This window comes from Notamacropus eugenii, chromosome 7 (assembly GCF_028372415.1).
Source record: "Notamacropus eugenii isolate mMacEug1 chromosome 7, mMacEug1.pri_v2, whole genome shotgun sequence".
Taxonomy (NCBI): domain Eukaryota; kingdom Metazoa; phylum Chordata; class Mammalia; order Diprotodontia; family Macropodidae; genus Notamacropus; species Notamacropus eugenii.
The window spans coordinates 130,433,713-130,458,199 of NC_092878.1; the positions used below are offsets into that span (position 1 = coordinate 130,433,713).

At 34.5% G+C, this 24,487-nt stretch overlaps 1 protein-coding gene across 3 annotated transcripts in view; it reads left to right on the forward strand.

Annotated features, from left to right (window-relative positions):
• The window catches only part of GRID2 (glutamate ionotropic receptor delta type subunit 2), a 1,741,897-nt gene that overhangs the window by 1,103,487 nt on the left and 613,923 nt on the right, over positions 1-24,487 (forward strand). For all 3 annotated transcript variants that reach the window (XM_072624913.1, XM_072624914.1, XM_072624915.1), the window contains one exon: positions 3,688-3,807. In XM_072624913.1, coding sequence (XP_072481014.1) covers positions 3,688-3,807 — 120 coding nt within the window. The remainder of the gene's footprint in view (positions 1-3,687; positions 3,808-24,487) is intronic.

Sequence of the window (24,487 nt, forward strand, 5' to 3'; positions counted from 1 at the left end):
ACAAAAAATGATAGATGTTCCATTATAAAAAAATATACAATTTGGGAAAGGGAAGGAGTATAAGGGGAATTATAAATTTGATAAATGTTAGGTTTTATATTACCATGCAACAGCCACGTAAAAATATCCTTTAGAGAGTAAGAAATACAAGCCTGAATCCTGAGTGGAAGCTTGGATTGTGTAGATTTCAGAGTCATTAACATAGATAGTTGAAATAGATCACACTGACTGAAATAAAATCACAAACTGAGCTATTTTGTGGTGTGACTAAAATTCAGGGTGGATTGAACCCAGGCCAAAATTCTGAGAGTGGCATACTTTAGTGTAGAGAAAATGGGCATGATATACATTGTGTAAAGCCCAAAATAGGGTTGATGCCAACAAAGTAAACACATTAAAGTATGACCTAAATTGCCATCTGTTGAGGAAAAGAAACATCTGTCCTATAGGGCAAAAGCTGAAGATTGGAAATTTCTAATTAATTTCAAAAGCAAGCATTGCAATTTTAAAATAAAGTCTCAAGCCTTAATGAGCGTTTTTCCCCCAGTAAAGTTATCCCAAAGTGGAGAAATAAAAGATAATAATATTACAAAAACTAAGGAATATAGATTCCCCAGGAACCATCACAGAACAAATTAAAGTGGGACTGTGCTTAAGCCACATAAGCTAGCGAAAACTTACACCATGTTATTGCTTGTATCTTCTCCCTAAGCGTCTTTTCAGTCACATCTACTTAGTTTGGGACTGAAACAAGAAGGCAAGGTAGTATTGTAAGATGTAAAGATCACAGGCCAGAGAACTGGATTCTTATCACATCTCTGCCATGAGCTAGTTATATGATTTAAGTCATTTAACTTCCATAGGCTTTGAAATCATCATTTGTAAAACAAAGAAAGGGCTGGAATTAAATTAGTTTTAAATATCCCTTTCAGCTTTAAAATGTTTTGTATGGTCATCATCCTGCAGAAAAGCAAATTGCATGCTTTTGACCTTATTTATAAATTGTCATATGGGTTCTGATTCTCAAACATTTATTGTCTCTAATGAACAAAGCTTTTATTAGGAAGATGTAGTCAATAAATATTGATTGAGTTCTTATTATGCACCAGGAACTGAGAAAAGGAGTATCAATACAAAAAGAGGCAAAAGAGAGTCCATACCCTCAAGGAGTTCGAAGTATGATGGAAGAGAACCAAGTAATAAAAATGTATAGATAAGCTATGTACAGGATAAATAGAAAATAATTAAGAGAAGGAAGGCTCAGGAATTAAGAGAGATTAGGATAGGCTTCCTGTAGAAGATGGGATTTTAGTTGGGTATTAAAGGAAATCAGGAAGTGGAGATGAGAGAGAATACATTCCAAGCATGAGAGACAAAGGAAAAGCCCAAAGCCTAGAAAAGGAGTATATCATTCGTGGGATAGCAAGGAGGCCAGTGTCTTTGAATTAAAGAGTATGTGGTTTAAGTAAAGCATAAGACTGGAAAAAGAGGAAGAGGATAGATTATGAAAGAATTTGAATACTAAAAAGAAGATTTTGCATTTGTTGCTGTTGGGGATGAACTTTAGGATAATCACTTTGGTGGCTGAACCAAGGATGAATTGGAGTGAATTTCCCATACGCATTACTGGAAGGAACTCCCATGTAACATATTCGCTATGTAAATCAAATTCTTGACTTCCTTCCTCTCACCAAAAATGCCATCCCACAACCTAGAGTACATAAATATGTACATACATACATATATACACATAATATCTATATTATAACTCAGAGTAACTTTGTTATTCTGTTTAATGAGCTATGAACCCCATAGAAGGAAATTAATCTTTCCTTTTTTTGCATTATTTAATTCTTATTTACACAAGTAATACTTTTAAGAAAGCCTGTACTCCCATGTGTATCTTGTAACATCTCCATTGGCTAATATGTTAATATCACCAAGGAAAGATACTTCCTCTTATGTAATAAAAATGTCTGGAAAAAAATGGAAATCATTTGTTAGAAATTATGTTCATGTCAACATCTTGTACTGTATTCCATAAAAAGCTCCAGATTGAAATAAAATTTAAATACAAGGGACTATAACATTTAAGAAGAAAAGTAGAGGAGACTGGAAGGAGGAATCTTGGACAACTATGGATAGGTAGAGAATTCTGAAAAAAATAAGGGATAAAGATGATCTTGGAAGCAAGAATAGACAGTGTTGATAATAGGCAATGAAAAATTCTTTCATGAACAAAATCATTATAGCTAAAATAAGATGAGAAACTGTTAAATGAAAGAAAATCCTCACAGCAGATTGTTATAATCAGTCTGATACCCAATCCTCAACAAATAAATGGTAAATGGATGTGAATAGGCTGTTTTCAAAAAAGAAAATGAAAATTATCAATAAACATATGAAAATATGTTTTAGATAATGATAAGAGAAATGCAGATTAAAACAAGTTTGAAACTGGCAAAGATAATGAAATATACAAATTATAAATGTTTGAGGTGCTATGAAAAGACAGGCACATAACTCATATGTGTCCAGTGCTACATATTGGTCCTGGAAAGAAATTTGTTGTTATTTTGGAGAAATTGCTCGGCTGTATACACCTTCTGACACCATAATGGTACAGTGAAAAATTGCAGTAAGATTCCATGTATGCAAAAAGTATATTTATAGTATCACTTTTTGTGGTAGCAATGAACTAGAATATAGTAGAATGATGAAATAAATTGCAGTATATGACTTACAGAGTATTATTACTCCAGAAGAAATATGAAATATTCAGGGAAACTTGGGAATAGTTGTATGAAGTGATGCAATGTGAACTGTACAAAATCAGTAAAATAATTTATATAAGAACTATAATAAAGTAAATGTCATTGAAAGCCATCAGAACTCTGATCAACGTGGTGATAAATTGTGACTTGAGTGATCTGTTACTATAGCATACCTTCTTTCTCTTGGCTGAGATGTGATGAATTCTAGATTCAAAAGGAAGCAAATTATGACACATATGTTTTGCTTAACTGTATTTCATTTTGGGGTAGAGTTATAGGTAGAAAATTAGGTGGATCATTGGACCTGGGGTCAGTAAAATGCGAATTCATATCAGAACCCAAACACTTGGTAACTCTGTGATCTTGGGCAAGTCATTCACCTCTGTCTGCTTCTGTTTCCTCATTTGTAAGAGAGGGATAATAACAGCACTTACTTTCTAGGTTTGTTGTGAGGATAGAATAATATTTGTAAGTAATTTGCAAAGTTTATATCATTATATAAATGCTAACTCTTATTGCTATTACTATAAGTATCACTGGGCCAAGATTGGAAAGACTGTGGGGTGCCGTTGGGTTATTATGGTGATATTTAGTTCCTATAATAAAATTTGCATCACTGAATATAATTTATAAACAGTTTCCATGGCTCAAATAAATGTCCAGCACACATATGTAATATCAGTTTTCAAATGTAGGTAAATATGATTGTGATTGACATAATACAAATTCCTCAAAAAAGTATCAATAACGTATTAACTTAATTTTTAAAACTAAAAAAACCCCTCAAAATCTATCAATTCAGTTTAGCTCTTTTATCTGCCTTGATGTATCACAAGTGAGAGCTTAGAAAACTCTTAAATGTTATTGTTTCAACAATTTATAAAGTTTGACTCTGCTGTTTTCTATCCCACAGGGAGGAGTCAGTGGATTAACTGGTGATTTAGAATTTGGAGAAAATGGGGTTAATCCCAATGTACATTTTGAAATCCTTGGTACCAACTATGGAGAAGATCTTGGCAGAGGCATCCGTAAGGTAAGGCCAGGCACTTAGAAGAATGATTTCTACATAATGTTAACTGCATCTGTGCTTAATTTATTCCATCCAGCATAGGTGCAGAACTTTGTGTAGTTTTTACAGAATTGCATGAGAGAGAAAAAGGAACATAGAAGATTATTACCACAAGTTCTAAAATATGATAGAGTTTATTTAAAATAAAAGTTATTTATAAGTACAATTTCAAATACAGCTTAGGAGATACTAGCAGTCTTAGTGGAAAAGATCTATTTCATAATCCGTCCTTTAAAGAATGGTCTATTTTTTGTTGTTATGATATAGTGCTTTTGGTTTGTACTTTTGTAAGATGTATAAGATTAGAATGATCTCCCAGATAAATTTCATATAGTGAGAGGGGAAATTCATTGTAGAATGTGATATTACAGTTTTTTAGCATCTGTATTTGTCATGTAATAAATATAAAATAGTTGAGAAAAACTGAAACCTTCTTATATTCCATACTAAAAGTCTCATGTAAAAAAAAATTGAGTGATTTCCAATAAAAGATGTTTCTTTAAACTCTTTTATCATGGAGATATGTTACCTCCAACCCCAAGAAAAAAGAATTTTTCTGTAGCTTTGAAACATATATATGTAATTGAAAGTACAAAATTAAAATTCAATTGAATGGCATGAAATTGAAATAATTGAAATGTATAAAGTGTTTTAAAGATTGTGAAACACTTTGCATGTAATTTCTCTTGATGTAAGGCAATTTAGCATGTATAGAGAGTTCGTAACTATATATCTCTAATTACACAGATGAGACTTCCATCCATGTTCATAAGTAGTCATTTCTTCAAAGTGCTGAGAGGTAAAATATAGATGCACTCAGGCAACATTAAAACAAGTAGCACAAAGAATAATGTCCATAGCAGTTTAAGAGTAACAGCCTCCCAGAGAATTTTTGATCCACCACTGCATTTTTGGTCCCATTGCACTGGATAGTTTTGGTTCATGGAGGTAGGGAAAACAAGAGTTTGACAGTATAAACAATGAAACTACCCTGTAAATCAGAATTATTTTGATTCTATGCAAGTTTGAAACTATGGCAATTGTACAAAAGGATGAATGAACATCAATCTCTTATAATATACGATGAGTTGTTTCCTAACTGACTTTGGATGTTAGAACTGAATATTTAATGGTGGTAAACAGTAGAAAATAGCAGATTTCTATTTATATCAAAGAAATTGATGTCAAAGTCATGCCAAGAAAATCAAATTTTATCAACACAGAGTAATCAGTCAAAATGTGGAAAACAACTTGTTATAATTATCTTAAAGAAACATGAATTCATATCTTCTGTGTATGCTATCATAATAACTGGCAATGCTTCAAGTGTTGGGATAATTTTTAGATTCAGGAAATGAAAATATGATGTAATAGGGATTCATTGTTTTCTAATAAATGAAAAGTAAGTCTTTTTATTGAGAAATCTTTTAAGTTAATTACTTAGTGACATAAAGTAGCCTCCTGGGTTTGCCTAAACAATAATAGTAATGCATATTCTTTCAATAAATGTACCCTTTCTCAGAAGAACAATTTTTTAAATCACTTTAAAATATTTCCTTAAATTAATTTTAATTTATAATGATATTTATTTATAAAGTGGACTTAATGTTTTTAATTAATTTTAGTTGTCTTAAAGTCTGTATTCAGAGTTTTTTTTACCATCTCTTTCTCTGCATATATATGTTTACATATATATGCATGTAGAGAGGTTTACTTGAAAATAATGCCATTTCTTCTAAGAAATATATTAATTTAAGTGACATATTTTGAGACACCCAGAAAAAGAACGTGGTGTATTACATAATTTTTCCAAACTTCAGGATGTGGTTATTAATCAAAGACACATTCTTGGAAAAAGTATACAAACTAGAATGTGACTTAGTCCTTGTTTCTCAGTGTTCTCAAAAAGAGAGGTCTTTCCACCAGTGAATTGTCAAGTTGTCAGTGCTTATTTATCCCTATGTCAGTAGCCAAATGTACACAGTGCCTGGAAGTTTAACACTTTGAGCAGATGTCAGCTTTCAAAAGCCAGGTAGGACTGTGTCTGGTCAGGACCTGAATGTCAGACTGACCAATTTTTGGGGGTACCAATTGTGGAACTGAGCTCAACCCTCTCAGAAAAGAATATGTAGATCTCTTACTTCCTTCAGTTTCTTTTTGAGAGTAGACGGGGAGAAAAAAAAAAACAAAACTTGATTTTCCTTATTCTTGGGAAACAGCAGTCATTTTCTTCCTTTGGACCTAGATTTTTTTTTTAAAGGGAGAAGGAAAGTTCTGGGATCTCATTGCTACAGGGAACTTCTTGTCTATCAGCTCCTTATCTAACAATGACAGTCTTAGAGAATAGCTTGGAACACTGAGAAGTATCTGATTTGTTTGGGGTCTCACAGTCAATATGTGTCATGCCTCATTGCATCAAGTAGATGAATATTATTTCTCTTTAAATATTTTAAGGTTCTTACACAATTGTGTTGTGCTTTGATATCTAAATGAATTCAGAATCTTTAGAAATGTGGTTTCCCTCAGTAGAAAACACTTTCCTCTAATTTATTTTTTTTTAAATACCTTGCCAATGGCTCAGCACATTATGTTTTCTTGAAGATGCTTTCTGGTAAAACTTATAAAATGTCATTCTCATTGATTTATTTTCAAATGTTTTCTTTATACTTTTTTTACACACCAGTCAATACTCAATACCCTCCTCATTGTAACCTCTATCACAAAGAAAAAGAGTTAGGCAACACTAAACAATTCAATGGCCAAGTCTATCAATCTTATTCAAATAATATTATCTTTTCATTTTAGAAAACGAAATGTGGAAATAGTTGGAAACAGCGCCTGTATTCCTATGATATTTCTCAGATTATGTTAAAGGACTTTATGGTTATTGGATTTTTCTTCTTTTAAATACACATAAATTATTATTAGGTTTCCTAATGTCGCACTACTCATGAATCTTAGCTATATATACATATATGTATACACATATATGTAAATATATATTTATATATAATAAACATAATGTATTATATATAACATATATTCTAACATATTATCTTAACTTAGCTATATTTTATTTTACATTTTTATTAATAGTGGTCTACGGTTTTCTTTGCTAACTTCAGTTGTTTAGTTATATTACAATACTTATCTTAGAGTTTACTCAGCTACTTTCTTTCTCTGTTTTGGCAATAACTTATTAAACGTAGGTATTATCTGTTCTTAAACTATTTGATAGAGTTTATAAAGAAAGATAATTATGACTATATAGGCATACATATCCATCTGAATCAGGGGACATTTTTTCTCATATTTTCAAATTTCATTTATGATTCATTCAATTTCTCTTACTGAGACTGTTAATATTCTCTATTTTCTGTTTTATTAACTTTTTTTACTGTAAGCATTCATATACTGAATTTAAGTTCTGATGGCATTAAATTGGGCATAGCAGTTTCTGATATTTTTTCTTCATTGATTCTAGTTTTTGTAAATTTTCCCCTTGTCATTTTTTTATTACTCTTTTCCAAAAAAGTTTTTATTTCAATAGTGATTTTCTTTTCAGTTTTGTTTATTTCCTCTATGATTTTCAGAATTTCTAGTCTGTCATTTTAAGGATTATTGTTTATTGTTTTTTAAATTTTTTTAATTGCATGCTCAAATCATTGGTCTCTCTTCCTCTCTTTTGATCATATCAGAAATTATTCAACAAATATTTATTAAATGCCTACTATGGGCCAGGCACCATTTTAGGCACTGAGATATAATGACAAGATAAAACCAGTCTTTGCCCTTAAGGAGTTAAGTTATAAATTTTCCCCTAAGGTATGCCTTAAGTGATTGGTTAAAGGTAAGGAGAAAGCACATTGTAGACATTTCAGAGCCTGAGAAAAGATATAGAGGTGGAAAATGGAATGGTGTTTATAGGGAACAATGACACCTCCAGTTTGGCAGGGGAAGGAGGGGAAAATGCCATGAATCTAGAAGTTTGGTTGAAAATAAATGGCTCAGTGCCCTAAGCAGAGAAGTTTGAATTTAGGAAACCACTGAAGATTCCCAAGTAGAACATGCTTTAGGATGATGATTTTAGCAACTACATAGAAAATGGAGATGAGACAAGGACGACAACTATATCGGATGATAATGATGATGACAGTGCTGGTGATGATGATGACAAGAATTTATCTGCCAGGCACTGTGAATTACAAATGTTGTGTTATTTGAGTCTCTCAACTTCAGGCAAGAGACATACCCTCCTTCTTAAGTGTAAATATACTCTAGGTCAGGGGTGGGGAGTTTGCAACCTTGAGGCCACATGTGGCCCTCTAGATCCTCAAGTGTGACCCTTTGACTGAATCCAGACTTCACAGAACTGATCCCTTTAATAAAATGATTTGTACTATAAAACTTGGATTCAGTCAAAAGACTGCACCCAAGGACCTAGAAGGCCACATGTGGCAGTTCCCCACCCCTACCTAGTCTCACTATTCTCTCCTGTCTTCTTTGTCTCCACACTCAATCTTAATCATCCCATCAGCTCCCCTGTAACACTTTTATCCTCTGCAGATGACTCCCAGACATATATGCTCTACTTTACTCCTTACTCTCTGGCCATCTTCTCATCAACCGGTCTTTCTGCCATGCACACACTTTCAGTCCCCCCATAACTTTACCCTCCCACAAACTCTAGCTCTGTAATCCAAATAACTTTGCTCCTGGAAAGGGTGTGTTGGCCTTCTCCACCATTCCTGTATCTTTCCAGACCAAATTACCTCTTCCTGGACACTACTCTTGCATGTGTGTCTTCTTTGAAGTCAGGGACCTTTTTGGTTTTTGCATTTTTTATCCAAAGTAATGAGCACATGATAAGTGCTTAATATTTTTTATCATGTATTTTGATGGATTTTTTTTTAATTTTTACTGTTTTGAGGTGATGTGGTATAGAAGCAACTTTTCACTTGTCGATTTTTATAGAAGTCCTCAGGTGAAACTTATAACCTGGTTTAAGAGCCTGCTCCCTTGAACTTTGTACATGAATGAAGATAAACTTACTCAGTTAACACAAGATGATAGGATCACAAATTTAAAACCAAAAAGGGATCTTAGCCATCTTGTCCAGGGTTTCTTAAGTGTGTGTGTCTCTGGACATATTTTATAGTCTGAATAATATTTTGAAATTTGTAAAATAAAATTTATGAGATTAAAAAGGAAACCAATTATATTGAAATATGGTTGTATATAGGATATTGTGTTGCTTGTTATTTTACTTATTTTTCAGTCATATCAGAGTCTTCATGATGCCTTTTGGAGTTTTCTCAGCAAAGATACTGAAGTGGCTTGCCACTGCTTTTTTCCAGCTAATTTTACAGATGAAGAAACTGAGTTAAATGGGGTTAAGTGACTTGCCTGGATTTACACAGCTAGTAAATATGTAAAGCTAACTTTGAAGTCAGATCTTCTTAACTGGCTCAGAATTCTGTCCACTGAGCAACCTAGACACCCACAGTATATATAAACACACATGTGTATGTGTGTATGTATATACGTGTGTACACACATATGTATATATAAAATCTTAACTTACTCCAATTCTTTCATTTTTCAGATGAGGAAACTGAGATCCAGTAAGTTACTAAAAGTGATGTGCCTCTATTCACTCAGATAATTTGTGGCAAAGAACTTGAACTCTAATCCTCTGACTTTATCCTGCCAGATTCTCTAAATTGAAAAACATGTTCATGTTTAATAATGTATGAAAACAGAAGTTTAGATTAATTTTATGAAATCTGAAAATTAGGGAAATATCTTTTATGTCTTAAATGTGAAGTTTTCAGGAACTATGTATATAATGTGTGTTTATGTGTGTGTGTATATATGATACATCATAAATACATGCATATTTGTAAATATATGTACAGATTTGTGGATAAAAATCTATGTTCTTTTATGAAGTATTTGATGACAGAGTTCTTTGAATTAGGATTATTTGACTTGCTTTCATTTTCTTCTAATAAGGGAGCTGTTTCTCAGGAGGATGAAAGCTATGATCATTCTTTGGGGAAGCAATAGCAGTTTTTTCTTGCTCAAATTATTGAAATTATAAAAATAAAGCAGGAATACTGACGTGATGTCTGCATTTTTACCCCTGAATCCAACCCCACATCATCCGGTAATTACATAGTGGAAGCTCAATCTTTGCATTTTTCTAAAGTTATTGCTATTTGCTTATTACTAATAAACGCTGTGATTCAGCATGAAAATCTCACACTGGGCAATTAATGAGGTTGGCCTGTATCATAAAAAAAACAGCCAAGGAAAGAAACCCATACAGAGCAGACTAAAGCAAGATTCGTCACTTTTTTTCTTAGGAGTACAATTATGTTAGATGACTTCATAAAAATTATTTTACAGATGAAATGAGGACAGAAAATGGTTCTTCCAAAGTACTTTAATACTTAATTATAGAGGATTCTCAGAACTGGTTTAGAATCTTAATTCAGCTACTCCTATGGTAATGTACATATGTGTAGCCTAGATCTATGCTTCTAGGAGAATCTTAAGGCATTGCTTTTTTTAAATTAGCAGTAGACTTTACAGGTAGCGGAGGTTTTTGACAATGATAAAAATAATTAAAATAATTCATCCAACTGCACAGGCATCTTTTGGATAATAAAGAATAATCAGAACAGGATAACAGCCTATTCCAGGATCATTTCCATAAGAATTATATCATAAGGGTGGGGAACCTGCTGCCCTGAGGCTACATTGACCATCTAGGTCCTCAAGTGCAGACTTTTGACTGAACTCATTTGGTCAAAGGATGGCGCTTGAGGAAATAGAGGGCCATAAGTTCCCCATCCCTGAACTAGAGTATGGGAATGATGATGATGACCACAATGCATATGTTTGTATAACTATACAGTTACATGTTTCTTTGCATATCAATTGATCAACAGGCATTTGTTACGTAAGCCCTGCTCTGTGCCAGACTCTGCATTAGGTGCAGGGGATAGAAAAATAAAGGAAAAGTCCCCACTCGCTAGAATTTTAATGAAACAGGATATATTCAAAATTATTTCATTGCCATTTTCACAACATTCTTATAATGTAGACAGGACATCCATTTTAGAGATACAACCTGAAGTTCAGGGAAGGGAAAAGATTTTTGTTTTTAAATTTCAAGTTCATTGTTCTGTTTAATACATAGGCAGCTGTCCTTGGAGTGGTCCTTTGCTACATTTCACTCAGGTGTGACAAAGAACTTAGCTGTGAGATCATAGAAAATTTAGACATATTCTTCAACGATGTACACTTTATGCCCCAAGTCTTTTCTACATCTACTAATGATTTTTTTTCAGTTACAGGGAAGAAATTTATGTGGGGCTATGAATTGTTTTGTATTAGAAGTATAAGCAAGGCCATTTCATATAGCTTTGATCACCAGTAAATAAGAAAAATTTCCCTGCATCAAACAAGACTTTTTTAACCCTATAATCAAAGTTCTGAAATGGCATTGCATAATTTCTATGGCTTTATTGATGTTTTCACTTGATAAAAAAGTGGCATTACTATTATATTAATTTAACTTCCAACTAATAACAAATGACAAAGCTAAGGAGATGCTGATTATTAAGTCTTAGTGTGACATATTATGCCATACATAGGTTGAGAGTTTTCAAACTGAGTAAATAGGTACAGTGGTTGAACTCATCTGTATCTACATATTGTATTTACTTTAAAATATTTCATAATTTGTTATGTATTATAATCTTTCTACAGAAATGGAGCCATTATCAGATAATAATTTAACTGTGAACACCTGGATAGACCCAGGTTCAGTACAAACACCCTTACTAGGCTATTGAGAACAAGTACATTTGATCAGAAGTTCCTCTAATGAAACCAATAAAGAAGCAGAAGTGTGAGTGATGTGAGTTATGGTGAGAATTGTCTGAGAGGAATCAATTTTGTGACTTTGGTCTCAGTACTGAAGCAGTGGTAACCTTGTTGTCCAGGATGATGGACAGAATGTTTGGATGTCTGAATTTGTGAATATGTAGGCTGGATTATGGAAAATGTCAACTGGAAAGGTTCTGTGGGCAGAGCATATTGATTTTTATTTTCTTTGTTGGGGAGGAGAGGGTTTCATTTCTTCCAGTTTAGTATTAACTGAATATTATTGTTTATAATTATAGAGGCAACTAGGTCGCAGAGTAGGTAGAACGCCAGATCTGGAGTCAGAAGATTCATCATCCTGAGTTCAAAACTGGCTTCAGGCACTTACTATTAGTTGTGTGACCCTGGACAAGTCACTTAACTCTGTGTGCCTCAGGTTCCTCATCTATAAAATGACCTAGATAAGGAAATGGCAAACCACTCTAGTATCTCTGCCAAGAAAACTCCAAAAAGGGTCACAGAGAGTCAGACATGTCTGAAAAATAACTGAAAAAACATTAATGTACTCTTACCCCTCCCCCAACAGTGATTCCTTTTTAATTTTGAATCATTGAGACTTTCTCAATTAAAAAAAAAATTCTTCCCTTCCTGCTTTATTTCAAAAGTGTAATAAATTGGGAGTTTAGTATAAAGAGTGTTGGATTCAAAATTAAAAGTCCTGGGGTTAGCATCTGTGTGGGCTCACCTAAATAATTTAGCCTTTCTGGACCTCAGTTTCCTTAATTGTATAATAAAGTGGTTGGACTAGATGAGCCTAAAATTCTTCCTTCAATCTATGATTTTATTCAGCCTGTGTTTCAAGTGCTTACAAAGGTGTTGGACTGGGGAGTTGAGGATACAAAAGTAGAAAATGAGATCAATGAGTTTATAATCTAGATTTTTGCCCTAGAAAAATTTGAGGGAGAGATGATATCAAGTGGGGAATCAGAAACGACTTTATCGAAAAGTAAGGCCTTGGAAGGAGAGCAGCATGTCAGCAGTTGGAGTTGAAGAAGGAATGTATGGTTATTGTTCTACACTGAGATATGAAAATGGAGAAAGAGGATAGAGAACTGCTTTTATTACATAACATATAGAATATCTAATGTGTAAATGGCTCTGCTTCACCCCCCCCAGACTGGAGAAAAGGATGTTCATACCCTTAAACTCCATATTTTCCATAAATTTTCCATAAATTCCATATTCACAAATATTTTCCATAAATTCCATATTCATAAACCCCATCATGTTACAGACTACACTAAGGCAAGGATTGCTTTCACCTTTTGTTGTATCCCCAGCACTTAGCACAATGTCTATAATATAATAAGGATTTAATTAATGCTAGTTGCCTTGTCTTGACAATCCAAAACCTTAAAATTCCTTTATTGGACTATACCCTCTCATTCATTCATTTCTCTGTACTGGAATCTCCTAAATGAGCTCTTCATCCTTGCTTCCATTTCCACTCACTCTACTCATATCTACTTCCAGAGCCCATCACCAGTGATCTAGACTCAATTTCCTTCCTCTCTAAATTTAAATATAATATAATTTTCCTTTGGTCAATCGCTGTTCATCCCCTTGCAAAAAACAAGGCTTGCCTAGTTCCTACCCTTCGTCTTCTCTACTCCTACTTTTTGTGCTGCTAAATGATCCTGAAGAAAATTCCACAACTTTGCTCATTGTGTCCTCTAAAAATTTCTGTTCTCTGATTTCAACAGAAATGTCATTACTGCATGGGAATACTTTCCATAATGTTTCTTCCAGAAGTTTTCCTTCTCACTTCAAGTTATCTACACAACTCACTTTAGTCCTTCTTTTTGGAAGAAGACATTACCTTATACCTTAACAGTAAAGTAGGGGCTAGCTATCATAATCTTCACTTGTGATACACTTAGGAGTGTGTTGTTGTTCAGTTCAGTCATTTCTGGCTCCTCTAGATGCCATGGACCATAGGATGACTAGCCCTTCTATCCTCCACAATCTCCCAAAATCTATCCAAGTTCATGGTCATTGCTTCCATAATACTCTCCATCTCATCCTCTGCTGTCCCCTTCTCCTTTTGCCTTCAATTTTTCCCAAAATCTGGGTCTTTTCCAATGAACACAATCTTCTGATTATGGGGCCAAAGTACTTAGGCTTCAGCTTCATCTGGCTTTCCAATAAATTCTCTGAATTAAATTCTTGAAGTGTTGGCTGATGTGATCTCCTTGATTCCTATCCCATTTCAAAATTGTCCATTCAGTGGCTTAGCCTTCTTTCTAGTCCAGTTCTCACAGTCATATATTGTCATCCAAAAAACCACAGCTTTGACTATAGAGAGCTCTGTCAGCAAGGTGATATCTCTGCTTTTTTAGTAGGCTGACCAGATTGGTCACAGATTTTCTCCCAAGGAGTAAACATCTTTTAATTTCATTGCTGTAGTCACCATCTGCAGTGATCTTTGAGCCTAAGGATAGAAAATCTGACACTGCTTTCCTTTCTTCTCTGTTTGCTAGGAAGTGATAGGACTATTCACAGGATCTTAGTTTGGTTTTTTTTTTTTTGTTTTTTTTTTTTTGTTTGTTTGTTTTTGTTTTTTATGTTAAGCTTCAAGCCAGCTTAAATACTTTCCTCTTTCACCTTCATGAAGAGGCTTTTTAGTCCCTCTGCACTTTTTGCTATCAGACTGGCATTGTCTGCATTTCTGAAACTGTTGCTCTTTCTCCCTGCACCCTTTATGCTTACTTTTGATTCATCCATCCTGGCAATTCTCATGATGCACTCTGCATATAAGTTAAGTGAATAAGATCATGATATGCAACCTTGTTGTACTCCTTTTCAGTGGTTCCTTAATATGTCTAAGATAAAATTGGATGATTCATTGTTATCCTTCATTCTGAAAGAGGATCAAAGTGACATTACTAGAGTCATGTTTTAGTGTGTCTGATCAGACAAGCTCAGAATGCTCCACCACAAGTTGGACACAAATAATTCTTTTGAACATTTGAGATGGATTCGCTTTCATACATTCTGCATTTCCTTTGAGCTGCTTCAATTCCACTTTGCTCATACAGCACAACACCTTCTCTGTTGTGGCCACACCTTGCTAAGAGGTCCTGTGTCAGTGTCTCCCGTGTCACAAAATTCCAGAATTTTTAAGAGAGACCTTGAGAGTGTTCTTTTATTTCTTCTGCTGACCACCTTGTGATCCCCTGCCCTACATGAGTTCTCAATAAAACAATCTTTTTGGTAATGTTTGGAATGTTTACCATTCAAACAATGGGGCCAGCCCATCAGAGTTACACTCTGAAGCAGAGTTTGAATGCTTGTCAGTTTAGTTTGAGAAAGCATCTCAGTGTCTGACATCTTATCCTGCCAGGTAATCTTCATAGTCTTCCAACACAATTCCAATGGAAATGATTTAGTTTCCTGGCATGGCACTGCTATAATGCCCAGGTTTCATAGGCATACAACAATGAGGTCAGCATGATGGCTCTGTAGACCTTCTGTTTGGTAGTCAGTCTAATACATCTTCTCTCCCATACTTTTCTTCAGAGCCTCTCAAACACTGAGCTAGCTCAGACAATGTGTGCATCAACCGCATTATCAATATGTACATCCCTGGAAAGTATACTACTGAGGTAAGTGAACTTACCCACAGTATTCAAAACTTCTCCATTTGCTGTAACCAATGGTTTCATATATGGATGGTGGAGCACCTGTGTTTTCTTGATGTTAATTGTTAGGTCAAGAGTAGCACAAGCAGTAGGGAATTGATCCATACTTTGTTGCATATCAACTTCAGATGCGGCACTGAGTGCACAATCATCTGCAAACAGAAAACCATGCACCAACACTCCCTCAACTTTAGTCTTAGCTTTGTAGCCTTTTCAGGTTGAAGAATTTACCATCAGCGTGGTAGCAGACCTTGATGCTGTTTTCATCCTTATAGAGGGCCAGTACTGATAGAGTCTGGAATTTGAGGTACTGTCCAGGTTTTACTTGAGACTTGTACTAGCATAAAGGCTGACCTTCTTAGGAAATCCCACTCCTGATAAACAAAGATGAGATCATCCTGACCCTGACTGTATATCCTAAGGTTGTTACACAGAAGGAACTAAGATAAGGAAGTAAAAGATGTAAAAGATGTACACTAAAAATGTTCTCATAGGAATAACCTTGCTTGCTTGCTTAAGAGAGTATATAAATCTTGACCCTCAGATCACTAAACCAGTCATGTACAGATGGTACAGGCTCGCCTAGCCCCCATTGCTGTTATCCCTTTCTTTTCTATAACCACCGCGCCTCTGAGCTGCCGGTTGCTGGCGCATCCTCATTGAAAGCATTTGACAACATGACTGAAAACATCATGCTAAAAATCATGAGAGCAAACACACAGTCTTGTTTCACTCCACTGTTGACTAGGAAAGCACAAGAGTATTGTCCACCATCCAGAACCCGGGCAAACATGCCATCATGAAATTAGCAAACAATATTGATGAACTTCTCTAGGCAACCAAATTTTGACGTAATTTTGCAAAAACTGTCATGACTTACAGTATCAAAGGCCTTGGTCAGATCTACAAATGTTGTGTACAGACCTCTGCTCTGCTCTTCATATTTCTCCTGGTGTCAGTCAGTAGACACCATGGCATCCTTTTCTCGGCCCTTTCTGAAGCCACACTGGACCATCTTATTAAGATGGATTCTGGCAAGATTCTTGTCAGCAATGACTAAGAGAAAGACTCTCCCTATGATTGTCACAGGACAATCTATTTCCTTTACCTTTATAGGGATAGACAACCTGAACTCCTTGAACTCTGCAGGGATAGCCTCCTTGTGCCATATAACCTGGGAAAATTTCAGTCAGCTTTTGTATGAGCAATGGACCTCCTGTCTTGTAAATCCCTGCTGTAATAAAATCAGCACTAGATACTTTGCTGCACAAAAGGTACCTAATGACATTCAAAACCTCTTCTTTGGTTGGAAGTTCAGTTAGGGAGAGATTGATTTTAATCTGAGGCAAACAGTCAGTGACATCAGCTTTGATTGATGATGGTTTGTTGAGAACACTATGGAAGTGTCCAACCTGTCTCTCTAAGATCATATTCTTATTGCCAATTATTGTGGCTCCATAAGCACTGAGATGCACCGCAGGTCTTTGGCCCATAAATCGCTTTGAGGGCAACCTAAAAACACTTTGGATTGTTACTATCAGCATAAAACTCAATTTCATCTACATTCTTACTGAGCAAAGAATCCTGCAACTTGAGGTCAGAGCCAAGATGGGGAGTAACAGAATGGACTTTCTACAGCACTGCCCCTAAGCCCAGCCAAATGTCTATAAAAAATGGCTCTAAATAAATTCTGGAGCTGCAGAACCCACCGAATGATGGAGTAAAGCAAATCTGCATCCCAAGGCAGCCTGGAAGTTTGCTGAGAAGTGTCTATCATGTCACACTGAGGGCAGGGCGCAGTGTAGTACAGGCTTTGCTGCCACAGACAACACCTGAGTAGGCTTCAGAGGTACTGAATCTTGGGTACGTGTGATGGTTTCCAGGTTTCTCAACCTCAAAACACTGAGGACAAATTTTGGAAGGTCAGTGGAAAAAGCTGGTGGGACCAGTGTGGGAGAGTGGAGTGGTCTAGCCCCAAGGTGGTGGAGGAGGAAGGAGGAGGAGGAACCTACAGTCACAGCAGAAGCAGGGGCAGCAGCAACAACTGTGTCTAGAGTTCTAGGACCATAGATTGTGGGGGATTTGAGCAGCTGACAGTACACCCCCCATCCCCACTGGAAGCAGAGATCTACTTTGAAAAAGAGCGCAAAAATCAAGTAAATGACTGGGGAAATGAGCAAAAACTGGAAAAAGAATCAGACCATAGAATCTTACTTTGGTGACAAGGAAGACCAAAACATGCAAATAGAAGACAACAAAGTGAAAGCTCCTTCATCTAAAACTTCCAAGAAAAATATTAAATGATCTCAAGCCATGGAAGAGCTCAAAAAGGATTTTGAAAATCAAGTAAGAGAAGTGGAGCAAAAATCTGCAAGAGAAATGAGAATGATGCAAGAAAATTATGAAAAACAAGTCAACTACTTGCTAAAGAACACCCAAAAACTTGCTGAAGAAAATAACACAGTAAAAATAGACTAACTCAAATGACAAAAGAGATCCAAAAAGCCAATGAGGAGAAGAATGCCCTAAAAAGAATTGTCCAGATGGAAAAGGAGGTCCAAAAACTCACTGAAGAAAATAATTCATTAAAGATTAGAATAGAGCAGATGGAAGCTAATGACTTTATGAAAAATCACGAAATTATAAAGCAAAACCAAAGGAATAAAAAAATAGCGGACAGTGTGAAATATCTCATTGAAAAAACAACTGTCCTGCAAAATAGATCCAGGAGAGACAATTTAAAAATTATGGGATCCCCTGAAAGCCATGATCAAATAAAAGAGTCTAGACATCATCTTTGAAGAAATAATCAAGGAAAACTACCCTGATATTCTAGAACCAGAGAGTAAAATAAATATTGAAAAAATCCAACAATTGCCTCCCGAAAGAGATCCCAAAAGGAAAACTCCTAGGAATATTTTAGCCAAATTCCAGAACTTCTAGGTCAAGAAGAAAATATTGCAAGCGGCAAAAAGAAACAGTTTGAATATTGTGGAAATACAATCAGGATAACATAAGATCTAGCAGCTTCTACATTAAGGGATAAAAGGGCATGAAATATGATATTCCAGAAGTCAAAGAACTAGGATTAAAACCACAAATCACCTACCCAGCAAAACTAAGTGTAATACGTTGGGGAAAAATGGTCATTCAATGAAATAGAGGACTTTCAAGTTTTCTTGATGAAAAGACCAGAAATGAATAGAAAATTTGACTTTCAAACACAAGAATCAAGAGAAGCATGAAAAGGTAAACAGGAAAGAAAAATCATAAGAGACTTATTAAAGTTGAACTATTTACATTCCTGCATGAAAAGATCATATTTTTAATTCTTGAGACTTTTCTCAGTATTTGGGTAGATGGGGGGATTATATCCATATAGACAGAGAACAAAGGGTAAATTGAATAGGAAGGGATGATATCTAAAAATATAAAATTATAGGGTGAGACAGGAATATATTGGGAGGAGAAAGGGAGAAATAGAATGGGGCAAATTATCTCTTGCATAAAAGAGGCAAGAAAAAGCTTTTTCAATGGAAGAGAAGAGGGCGAAGTAAGAAGGAAAAAGCGAATCTTATTCTCATTACATTTGATTTAAGGAGGGAGTAACATGCACACTCAGTTTGTTACAAAAATCTATCTTACACTATAGGAAAGTAGGGGAGAAAGGGATAAGTAGGGGTTGGGGGATGATAGACAGGAGGGCAAATGGGAGGAGGGGGTAATTAGAAGTAAACATTTTTGAGTAGGTACAAGGTCAAAAGAGAGAATAGAATAAATGGAGGGCAGGATAGGATGGAGGGGCATAGAGTTAGTCTTTCACAAAATGACTTTTGTGGAAGTCTTTTGCATAAGTACATGTGTATAAAATATATCAAATTGCTTGCCTTCTCTGTGAGGATGAGTGGGGAGGGAGGAAGGGAGAGAAGTTGAAATTCAAAGTTTGAAAAACAAAGGTAAAAGTTATTTTTACATGCAACTGGGAAATAAGACATACAACCAATGAAGTATAGACATCTATCTTGCCCTACAAGAAAATAGAGGGAAAGGGGATAAGAGAAGGGAGGGGAGTGACAGAAGGGAGGACAGATTGGGGGAAGGAGTAATCAGATTGCACACTGTCTTGGGGTGGGTGGAGGAAGAGATAGGGAGAAAATGTGGAGCGCAAAATCTTGTGGAAATGAATGTTTAAAACTAAAAATAAAAAAAAAAATCTTACATCTCTCTAACCTTTGCTTGTATTTTACTTTTGGTGAAATTAAATGCTGCTTTCTTAGAAATGGATGAACTATCCTGCTGATAAACCCTATCTAGTTCTTTCTTATAGTAGCTTCTGAATTTCCCCATCATTTTCATCACAGTCTTGGTGTTTGTTAGTATTCTGACCCAGTTGAGCAAATGCAGTGCTATACACCAAATCTCTGACTGTTCTTCCAGTAATTCTCAGTTTACATATTGTTGAAACCTGGTTTGCAGAATCTTAAGTACAGTATTTTCTGGCATGTGAAATGAGATCAACAGTTCAGTAATTTGAACATTCTTCAGCTTTGCCTTTCTTTAGGATTGGGATGTAAACTGATCTTTTTCAATTTATTGGCAACTGTTGAGTTTTCCAACTTCACTGGGATATTTAATGTAATGTTTTAACTTAGGAGTTAGTACCGTTTAATTAGTATGCATATGATTCACCAGGATTTCTTCTTATTTTGTTCTTGAGAAGATTCTTTCTTACAATTACAGGTATATTAGGATGGACTAATTAAGATATATTTGATACAGTCATAAGAGTTTTAAATCAAATTCTGATAAAAATAAAATTTAAAACTTATTTTTGCTAATTTACTTATACGGTTACATACCCTTATGAAATAAGTTATCTTAAGAATACTGATCCTCAACTAATCTTGGGGATGTAAAATAACTTTTTTTTTAAAGTCTATATAGGCATGCAATGTTAATCTGGACATGCACAAAATTATTTCCTTTTCTCCTTTGCTTTTCATAAAATGTAAGCTAGTAACCTACAGGAAAAAAATTCACACAGCATTTCTATTTATCAGTATTAAATTTCATTCTTCAGCATTGTTGGTGACAGCTGGCTAAAAGCATCTGCATGCATACGTCAGTGTTGTGCACAGCACTTCGACAATGAAACTTTCCAGTCCAAACTGAGGATGTGAGGATATTTATTACCGTGGAAAATCACACTAGTCACAAGCAGGAAAAGGTGGCAACAAAGCTACCTTGTGCCACTAAGAGTGAGAAAAATAAAGACCTACACCATTCCAATCCCATATGCTATAGAAATGATCATGACTAATAATAACCCAGATGTGCAGTTGACTCATACATTCTTTATTCAACAAAATGTACAGAAGGTTGTTTTATTAAAGCATTTTTCATCTTGAACTCTTAAATAATGGAAAATCATATTATTATATCCTTAATTTAAATGTGGTAGCCAATAATTTATAGCATCATTGATTATTAACAAATAAAATAAAATCAAAACATATTAAATATTTAGTCTGAGCCCACTACAATACTAAGTATTATATAAGATTCAGAAGAAAGTTTTAATTTGATATTTGTCCTAACTAATAATATAGTTGGAAACGTGATACTTAGAAATTAAATAATTAGAAAACTTGTTAAAATAGCTAATATCTATAAAGCACCTGCAGGGTTACAAAATTAAGAAAAGAGAGAGACCAAGTTTTAAGACAGAGGGGTTGAAAGATTCTTTATAAAGGATACCTTACTTAATGTGAGGCCTGAAAGATTTAGTTAGAAACATTGAGGCATTCCAGGAATACTTACAACACATGAAGAAACAGAGGATATTGAGGGAATAAGGCAGCGATACATACACTTGTTATATTCCTTTTCAAGTCCCATTCAAGACATTGGCTAATACAGAAAGCAAGAATAGTTTATATCATAGCTCAAGACAGAGAAGGTCCAGATTTGGAAAGCTTTGACTAAGGGGCAGGAGTTTACGATTTATCTTTTATGCAGAGATGACCTCGTGCAGCTATTTAAGAAGGAGAGTGACATAATAACAAAATTCTACGAAAATTAATCCAGTGGTGGCATACAGAATGGAATTATGGAGGGAGACAATGGAGGAAAGAAGTCCAAGCACTGGATAATGAAAGAATTGTTAAAGTAATTGTTGCATAATGGAAGATGTGACTGTGAGAGACATTTCACAGGAAATAACTTTTTAATAGACCATGAAATAGAGGGTTAAGGCCACAAGAATCCTAAGGGTTCAGGCCTGGGGGACAAGGAAAATGTGAATTCTAACATCTGAAATACGAGCAAATGTATATTTAATACTAGGAAATAGTGATATTGATATTCATGAAAATTTCTGGGTCACAGACTCAGTCACGTATTTCAATAACACATTCCTACAGAAATGGTTTTGTTCTGTATAAGACAACAGGTGTATACCTGAGTATGACACTTATTGGGAAGTCACAAAGATGGCCAGTGGAAGAATAGCACAACCCATTGTCATGCCCTTTCTAGAGGCAAACATGGGGGTGATTTGATTGAGGTCTTCTGAGCAAAAGGTAGAAAGGGAAGGAGTAGGGGAAGTTTCTAGTCAAATCAGGCATAAAATAGTAGTGTTGAGATGAGATTGCATAATGCAAGAAAATGTTAAGCCACTTTACCTGCTATAGGACCCTAGGAAGGGGGTTATCAGAACCACTATTTTCTCATCTGTAAAGTGTGAATAATAGATGTTGCAAGATGAACCTCACAGAGTTATCCTAAAGTCCCAGTGATATAAAATGCTTCATAGAGATCTGTTATTATTTGTCAAATTTTCCTTGTTTTATTGCAATTATAATATAGTACTTTCCTAGAAAAACCACATCCTCTTCCCACTGTTTCTCAGCATGAGCTGTATCCTTAATGTAATACAGCTTGAAGTTTGACATTTCACTAGAAGAACAGGGAATTTGAACAGGGTCCTAGAGAGGAGAGACAAAAATAATTTGAATTTGTAAAACAGGTCCTATGAGGAAGAGTTAAAGGAATTTTGATTATTTAGTCTGTAAAAGATGAAACTGAGAGGCGACAACCATGTCCATATTGACAAGAGGTTATTCTAAAAAAAGATGAGGTTTTTCATCCCTGTTGAGAATAGAATATGAGGAAATGAGCCTAGAGTTCAACCAACAAGACTTTGAGTGAATCCCTGATTATAAATATGGTTTAGTACTGGAGCACGCAGCACATCCCTAGAACTTCACCAGTAAAAATATAGCATTTTTCATTTTCGGAGAGGGGATAGGAATCTACTTATCCTATGCTCGTTGAATATCTAGCATGTGTAAAGCCCTGTGCTGGACATTTTTTTAGTCTTCTAGGATTTACAAAAGAAGAAAAAATAGATTTGATTACATGAAACTAAGAAACTTCTGCACAAACAAAATTAATGAGCCTAAAATAAGAATGGAGGCAGTCAATATGTATGTGTGTATACAGATATATATGTGTATACATATATATATTTATATATTCATATTTATATATACATATATATTTCTATATAGTCATATATATTCATACATATCACATATATAAATATATATGTATACAGATATATATAGTTTATTAATTATGTATCTATATATTTATGTATATATTTCTATATAAATATTCATATATATTCACATACATATTCATATATTTCTATATAAATATATGAATAAAAGAATAGTGAGGGGATATGAACAAAGAATTCTTGAAAGAATTGTAAATTGTTAATAACCATTTCAAAGAATATTCCTAATCAATTATAAAAGAAATGCAAATTCTGAGATTTTGCTTCACACTCTGTAAATCAGTAAAAATATCGCAATGCTGGGTGAAGTGAGAAAACAGGCACACATACATTGTTGAAGCTGTGAATCAGTATAACCATACTGGAAACAATTTAAGATTATGAGCATGTAGATGGTGCAAGGGATAGAATTCTGGGTCTGAAGTTAGGAAGATTCACACTGCTGAGTTAAAATCTGGCCAAGGACATTAAAAGTTGTTTTTTTCTCAGTTTCCTCATCTGTAAAATGAGCTGGAGAGGAAAATGGAAAACTTATTCAGTATTTTTGATAAAAAAAAAAACAAATAGGGTCACTGATGATGACAATAACTGACCAATAATGAAATATTCATACATTTTTAATTAAAGATTTTAATACCAGACTTATACTCTAGAGAGGTTATTGATTGGAAGAAAATTCTCACATATATTGAATTATTTTAGCAACATTTTTTGTAATAACAAAGAATTAGGGAAAGAAAGATGCCCTTAGACTAAGGAATGGCCCAGCTGTAGTACATGGTTGTAATAAAATATATCTGTACTGTAAAACGTGATATAAGGAATACTGAGAAACATGTAAATATTTACGCAATATGATTTGGAGGGAAGTAAGTAGAACTACGAAAATAGTATTCACAGTGACTACAATAAGGGAAGTAGAAAGAAAAAACACAAAACAATCCAAAGTTAAGGTTGCAAAATTACAAAGAATGGGCTTCTAAGAAAAAAACATAAGTCACTCCTTCCTGACTCCTTTACAAAAGTAGCAGGTCCACAGTTGTGCTACATTACACATATTTTCATACTGTCTTGAAGTATTGATCACTTCTATATTTTCCCTTCCATTGAGATTATTGTTATATGGAATGGCTCTATGGAGAAGAATATGGAGAGATATTTACTTCTTGTGAAAAGATACTAATAAAATTCATTATAAAAATAAATTCTATTATAATCTAAAAAAAGAAATAGACCTGAATAAATGGTGAACTATTAAGGAAGAAGGTAGAAATTGGAAATTGTCCTCTCAACTGGTGGTAGTAGGAGACTTAAAAGCATTTTGATCAAATAAATTACTACTGCCAACTATTTTCTCTTTTGTTTTGATATGCATACTAATGGTCTCTGACGAATAATCAATTAGAATCTTAATTGTGGATTGTTGTGATTACTTATTATAGCTATATTCTGATTTTGTTAAGAA